At 32.0% G+C, this 7663-nt stretch overlaps 1 protein-coding gene across 1 annotated transcript; it reads left to right on the top strand.

Annotated features, from left to right (window-relative positions):
• Positions 1–1732: 1732 nt before the first annotated feature.
• On the top strand, positions 1733–6983 carry LOC124919802 (ATP-citrate synthase beta chain protein 1). The gene is made up of 17 exons (XM_047460139.1): positions 1733–1874; positions 2373–2494; positions 2561–2663; positions 3219–3284; positions 3357–3480; positions 3595–3729; positions 3963–4023; positions 4132–4208; positions 4513–4668; positions 4763–4891; positions 4992–5124; positions 5582–5709; positions 5808–5913; positions 6062–6138; positions 6220–6290; positions 6363–6647; positions 6752–6983. The coding sequence occupies exons 2-17, from the start codon at positions 2395–2397 to the stop codon at positions 6825–6827; spliced, it is 1827 nt and encodes a 608-aa protein (XP_047316095.1). The 5' UTR covers positions 1733–1874; positions 2373–2394; the 3' UTR covers positions 6828–6983.
• The last annotated feature ends 680 nt before the right edge of the window (positions 6984–7663 follow it).

The following is a 7663-nucleotide window of genomic DNA, read 5'->3' as shown; positions in this document are numbered from 1 at the left end:
ATTCAAAGTTTTGGATAGTTGTTAGAAAAATTGGATTGATGTAACTCATAGATAGATCTATATATTTTGGTTACTATTCAAATTATTTTTTGGTGAACTATTTGGTTTGAGAAAAATTGTCGAAGTTTTAATGATCGTAGTCGTCATATGTGTATCATTCATAATGTTATTCAGAGCCGACTCTGAATTTTGGGTTGCCTCATACCCATGTAAAAAAAATATAATTTCCCTTTTGTTATCCTAGTCTAGTTTACAAAATTGATAAAAAGATTATTTTTTTTTGTTAAGATTTGAACTGGTAAACAAATAAAAATTATTAATTTTTATCTTTAACCACTATATACTACAACATTTTATATTTATAAAATAATAAATTGAAATAATTTTTTTTATTGAATTGGTTGCTCAGGGGAGTGAGTTTCCCTAAGCCTCCTAGTACCTCATGATCGTCCCTAATATTATTATTACGACGCTTCCAAATATTCTGTAAAATTAGTCAGGAAGTTAATCGTTCATCTTAAGGACTTGTATTATATATATATATATATATATATATTCCAAGATAAAGATCCTATTTCCTTTCTGTCTGAAACCTTAAGCAGTGACAATTGCCCTATGAAGACGTGTGATGTTTTGTGGGTTGTGTTTAACCGAATTTTATCATATTTTTTATGATTTGAACTCGTAATATTTGTTTTCATAAAAAAATATTATTAATATTATTAATAATAAATAAATAAAATATTATATTTAAAGAAATATTTGTTTATTTAATAATCCAACTCACAAGTTGAATGCGGCTAAAGTAGGAAGTAGTTAGTTCAAACTAATTATTACTTATAGAAAATAATTAATATCTAACAAATATTCTTCCTCTTTCTTATATCTTTTTTAATTTAGTAAACTAAACAATCCAAATGTCTCTTCAATATAACTTTTTAATAAAAATTATATTATTGAACTTTCATATTTTAGGCATTTTTTTATCTCAACAAATTTTAAATTACAACCTCCCTATAATTGAGTTGTAAAGAGTATTTCATATAAATTGTTTAAAAAAAATCTAAATTTACACAAATTAACAATTTACCCTAACTAATGAGAACTATAAATTACCTCGTTATGATATATTAGGTGACTATGTAATTGAAAAGAAATTGTGAAACCTTCAATTATTATAGTCGCTTGATGCGTATCATTCATAATGTTATTATTATGATGTTTTTTAAAATTCGTTCTGAGAAGCCGATAAAATTAATCGAAAAGTTACTATTTTTTCTCGAGAATCTACAAGTTCGATAACTTACTAGATAATGTGGTTGTATTTTTTTTCGTATCATATTTTGTGTTGTGTTTAAACTATTTTAATTTAATTTTTTTTAATATAAATGATTATTTAAAATATGAGTAATAATACTGAACAATCATTTAGTATCATTAATAATAATTTAATATCATTAATGGTGTGGATAATGATCTGATAATACAAAAGTAAATTTAAATTTAAATAGAAAGATAAATTTTATTTTTCAAATTCACTCTCCCTCGTCGTTACAAATACACTAATCACGACTCTAAATTCCGCTCAATATTGTTACTATTAATAAATATATATATTTTGAATTGAATAAACCTCATCTAACAAATAATATTATTAATTACATAAAATTAATAAAAAAAACTAGCCAACTACCCATGCGTCCCACGTGATGTGTCTCTCTTCTCTCCATCCTCTTGGTAGATGTCCTCCATTCAGTCCTTCGTCTTCCCCCTCTGGTTTCTATATAAATAAATCAACTTCGCTGCTCTTTCACCCTCATTCTCTCTCTTCTCCCCGTTGTCCACGAGGCGGATTTCTTCTCCCGTTTCTCAAGGTATCACATCATTTTGAATTCTCAACTCTCTCATTTCACGTTTTTATATCTTCTAAATCTTACGATCTCATACATTTTAAGCTGATCTAATTGCTGGATCTGTTGTTTACGAGCTCTATATCATTTGATTTGTTGTTTAGTGCCTGATTCTGCCGCATTTATACTTTAATCTGTTTTACGATCTGATCTAGCTCAGAGCTGATGCTAATAGAACCGTCTGAATGTGATCATTTGCTTATATTTATAGATTTATGTATTCAGTTCTATGTTTATTTTCGCAATTGGCACCGAGATTACACTTTGGATCTATGGACAATGACTTCTACAGCTGTTTATCCAGATCAAACTTGTAATTGCTTAGGCTGAATGATTTATCGTTAGCTAATCAGATGTTTGTGAATGAAATCTGTAATTTCTGTTCCTGCTATGAACAGTTTGTGAACGTATGAAACATTACTAAAATAAACAACTATAACTTGTTTTATGTATAATACACAGGTGTATCTGAAGCCTAAACACCATGGCTTCCGGACAACTGTTCTCTCGGTCTACACAAGCACTATTCTATAACTACAAACAGTTACCAATTCAGAGGATGCTTGATTTTGACTTTCTATGCGGTATGGTGTTTTGTTAGTTAAAGGCGATTTTCTTCAGTAAATTGATATTAAATTCTCTGTATACAGGGAGAGAAACACCTTCAGTTGCTGGAATCATAAATCCTGGTTCAGAAGGTTTTCAGAAGCTTTTCTTTGGCCAGGAGGAAATTGCAATTCCAGTACATTCAAGGTGAGAACAATTCATTATTTGGTGTTTTGTAGGTCAATATGTAAGCAACAGTTCTATTTCTTCCTGTTTTCTTTGAATAATTTGTAGAACTTGTTTTGTTTGTTCATTAATTTTTATATAAGAATGCGTTATTACATGTTAATACTCTTGCTTGACTGATAGAAATAGTGGATCTCATTGAGACCAGTTTAATAGATCAGGAATGTAGATTATGCAGTCTGTAATTTTAGCTGAGTGTGCTTCCTAACATAATCAATGGTCGATGAAACTGTTCAATTAAGCATTTGAATGGTCTTTCTGGGGGAATTTTATTGTCTGTAAAGTTGTTTTCAGTCAGAATGGGCCATAATCAATTGAATATATCACTTTTTCATTGTTGGTTTGTAATTATCCATTATTGTGTTGCATGGTAATAGCTTAATAGAATAAATAAATTTCTTCTGAAAGGGATTAAATCTTGGTAGTTGGTATTTTAAATTTGTATAAATTTCCAGAATTGCATTTCTCTATGATATAAGGATTTCTTACATTTGGTTGTTTTTCATGTTTTTCCAGTATTGAGGCTGCTTCTGCTGCACATCCTACTGCCGACGTTTTCATTAACTTTGCATCATTTAGAAGGTTTGACCTTAATTTTTGTCTTATTTGTAGATTTTAGATGTTCATAGCATCATGATTTGACTTCTATTACAGTGCTGCTGCTTCATCCATGTCGGCTCTCAAACAACCAACCATTAGAGTTGTGGCTATAATAGCTGAAGGGGTTCCTGAATCAGACACCAAACAATTGATTGCTTTTGCAAAGGCAAATAATAAGGTGAAAACATATATATGTGTATGAATTTTGACTAAATGAAAATATTAATCAAAGTCATCGTGCATTTGTTTGGTTTTGGTAGGTCATATTTTCTGTCTTATTTATCATTTGCAGGTTGTTGTTGGCCCAGCCACTGTTGGAGGTATCCAAGCTGGAGCATTTAAGATTGGTGACACTGCTGGAACGATTGACAACATTATCCAATGCAAGCTATACAGGCCTGGATCTGTTGGTTTTGTCTCCAAATCGGTACGTACTACCTTTTGCAACTTGCCATTTTTCATCTCGCTACTATGCCAAAAAGAAAGAAAGGAAACACACAGATATCCATAGTGTTACTCTTCAAATATAGATGAATATGTTAAACCAATTTTCATTGTATTATAAATGTTAAGTTATGTTACCAAACTTGGTTGGAGTATTTTTTTTGTTTCTTTTGCACCTTGTTCCTGTGAGGAGACTAAACATCTTTGTCTCTATAGGGTGGTATGTCTAATGAATTGTATAACACAATTGCTCGTGTAACCGATGGACTATATGAAGGTACTTTGCATATTCTGGCTCCTTCACCTTATAAGCACTCTCTCCTTTGTCTCTCCTATCACACACTTAATTATTAATTTTCTTTTTTTTTATATTTGCCTGTTTTAGGTATTGCAATTGGAGGAGATGTCTTCCCAGGCTCTACACTGTCTGACCATGTTCTGAGGTTCAATAACATCCCACAGGTAAGCAGGTGTTTATTCTAATATGCTTTCAATTGTGAGCCTATTTGAAAATTGTTATTTTGTCACAATCATTATCCATTGAAAAAACACCAAAGTTAATAATTGAAAGTTTTTATATTTTGTTTGGTATGAACGGTAACTTCTGTTGCTTCATTTGTATCCAAATTATAGTGTGTTTTTGCCTCATTTGGTATAGAGATTTATCAGATTACTTCTGGATCATGAATCATGATCAACATGAAAAACTATATATAGCAAGGCAGTTGCTGAGTTTGGAATTCTTACACTGTTTGATATGATTTAGATTAAAATGGTGGTTGTTCTTGGGGAACTTGGTGGACGCGATGAATATTCCCTAGTTGAGGCACTCAAACAAGGCAAGATCAACAAACCAGTGGTTGCTTGGGTTAGTGGAACCTGTGCCCGGCTCTTCAAGTCAGAAGTCCAGTTTGGTCATGCGGTGAGCTAGCTGTTTGCTTCCGTTTTTTTTTAATCCAGTTATTTAATGTACAGATAATGAAAACAGATTTAACTTTGTGTTTTTGTCCGTTTAGGGGGCTAAGAGTGGTGGTGAAATGGAGTCTGCTCAAGCAAAGAATCAAGCACTTAGGGATGCTGGAGCTGTTGTCCCCACTTCCTTTGAAGCATTTGAAGCTTCGATTAAGGAAACATTTGAGAAGCTTGTAAGAGCCCTTTTTTTATATATATTTCTGCTTTTTTTCTCTCCAATTATTTCCATTTCTAGTTTGTGAGCTTTATTAATGCATCTACATTGCATAATAGGCAGAGGAAGGCAAGATTTCTCCTCTGAAGGAAATAACGCCTCCACAAATCCCCGAGGATTTGAGCACTGCCATAAAGAGTGGAAAAGTCAGAGCTCCAACTCACATTATCTCTACCATATCTGATGATAGAGGTACATCTTCTATTTATGGACTTCAACTTTGAGTCGCAGACATAAAGTACACTTAGTAGTTTCTTAAAGGATCAGTTACCTTTTCTAATTGCCCTAAGCCTTCCTTAGATTAGAAAAAATATATTTAAAATGCTAATTAAACACAAAAAAGTTACCTCATAAACAACAGAATGAGTACTTTATGTAATAGCAACATTGTCAATATTTTATATTGTATTTGGTCACATCTAGAACTTGTCTGATTTGGGTTATTTAAAATTAATTTCAAATGACCCACTATCCAATCTACTACCAAATCATCTTATTTATTTGTTTTTACCTAAATAACCCATTTCTTACACCAACTAGTTGGTTATTCAAATAACCCCAGATCCAACAAATCCTAGATTTAACTAAATTTCTTGACTATAAATATGTGGTCTAGTTTTTTCTAAAATCATTTTTAACCTATTTGCAGGTGAAGAGCCGTGCTATGCAGGAGTTCCCATGTCCTCAATTGTTGAACAAGGTCTTGGCGTGGGTGATGTTATCTCATTATTGTGGTTCAAACGTAGTCTCCCCCGTTACTGTACAAAGTTTATTGAGGTCAAATTCTTTTCCCTTTTATTTTTGTCGAGTTTCCCTCTTTTCTTGTATGCAATTGATATCACTTTTCTCACACTCGTATCTAAACAATTTCCCAGATTTGCATTATGTTATGTGCGGATCATGGTCCATGCGTGTCGGGTGCTCACAACACTATAGTTACTGCAAGGGCCGGAAAAGATCTTGTTTCCAGTCTCGTGTCAGGTGAATCTCCTAACTAAAGTTAAATGAATTAGTCAATTAACCCAAATGATGTACTTCTTTGAACAAATTATTTGAAAAATGAAAAACTACATCAAACAAGCTCTAAGCATCTTCCTCTGGACTAACATGCTTTAGTGTTTGAAAATAGGTTTACTAACAATCGGTCCCCGATTTGGTGGTGCCATTGATGATGCCGCAAGATATTTCAAGGATGCTTATGACAGGGTGAGAGCCCATATGAGCTCTGTTTTGCTATTTAGTTGCGAAAATATTTCATTGGTTTGAGAAACTTAAATTTGTTGGCAGGGTCTCACACCTTACGAGTTTGTAGAAAGCATGAAAAAGAAGGGCATCCGAGTTCCTGGGATTGGACACCGGTGTGTGTGTATGTTTATATTTGTTATGTTTATGATTATTAAAAGCTGAAAAATATTATTGTGATTGAAAAGGATCAAGAGAGGTGACAACAGAGATAAGAGAGTTGAACTGCTTCAACTTTTCGCTCGTACGAATTTCCCTTCTGTGAAATACATGGAATACGCTGTTGAAGTAGAAACGTATACACTTTCAAAGGCGAACAATCTTGTTATGAATGTTGACGGTGCTATCGGTTCTCTGTTCTTGGATCTACTTGCGGGGAGTGGTATGTTCACTAAACAAGAGATTGACGAGATTATTGGAATCGGTTATCTTAATGGTCTATTCGTCTTGGCTCGTTCCATCGGTCTCATCGGGTGAGTCTTCATATTCCTCCATTGAACCAACTCTCTTATTACATTTACACCACATTCATAAAATTGATTTATATTTTTGGATCATTTTATGTGTGTTTTTTCAGGCATACTTTTGATCAGAAGAGATTGAAACAGCCATTATACCGTCACCCATGGGAGGATGTTCTTTACACAAAGTGAAAATTCTCGAGAGAGTTTGTTTGTTTGTTTCTATTCTCAATTGTTGTGCTATCTATTTTCATATGTTGTGCCCTTTTGGATATTCTTAAATCCTTAATCTTAGTATTTTATTTTTTTTTATGGCTAGAAATGAAAATTGGTTTCCTTAATAGTTCAGTGTTGTTTTCATATGGGTCTTCATAAACAGTTGGCCTACCCCTTTTGGGATTTAATTATTTTATTAATGAGGACATGTTTTTTTTTTGTCAACATTACAGATAAGTCTGATTTCTAGGTGCCGTGGGGTTTGTTTGTGATATTAGTTGATTTATTGATATGGAGTTCATTTTATTTATGAAATTGAATCAAATGAAACCACACGCAATGATATAAATGGATTTAAAGCAATTTCCTCTGGTCAAATACATAAAAGCTGGACCTTAAATATCAGAAAACCAATTTGAGGGGTACACTTGTAACATAATCCATTGGTAGGAGTGATTCTTAATAGAACAAAACTCACGGAATATTCAAACTTAAAATTTATTATGTTAGAACCTCCATTAAATATATTTATTAATGTTGGGGTTATTTAAAAAAACTATTGGATGGAAAAATAGTTTATTTAAATTTTTAATTTGTTAAATTATCATAATATTATTTTTATGTTTAAATTTTAAATTCTTGTAAAAATAAATTAAATATATTTTAGTATTTTTGTGGATAAATTGAGTTATTGCATGTTAAATAAGATTTGATACATGAGTTTTTTTATTAAAACAAAAATAAATCAAACTAGCACTAAGGCCTGTTTCATCTTGACTTTTTATTTTTATTTTGGATGTTCAAATTAAATT

This window comes from Impatiens glandulifera, chromosome 1 (genome assembly GCF_907164915.1).
Source record: "Impatiens glandulifera chromosome 1, dImpGla2.1, whole genome shotgun sequence".
NCBI lineage: Eukaryota > Viridiplantae > Streptophyta > Magnoliopsida > Ericales > Balsaminaceae > Impatiens > Impatiens glandulifera.
This window is presented reverse-complemented; position numbering and strand designations above follow the sequence as displayed.

Excerpts from the sequence above, each read along its gene's own strand:
- LOC124919802 (XM_047460139.1), top strand. The coding sequence starts at position 2,395 with ATGGCTTCCGGACAACTGTTCTCTCGGTCTACACAAGCACTATTCTAT. Across the intron at positions 5,710-5,807 it reads ACTGTACAAAGTTTATTGAG|ATTTGCATTATGTTATGTGC; the intron begins GTCAAATTCTTT and ends ACAATTTCCCAG. Across the intron at positions 6,648-6,751 it reads CGTTCCATCGGTCTCATCGG|GCATACTTTTGATCAGAAGA; the intron begins GTGAGTCTTCAT and ends GTGTTTTTTCAG.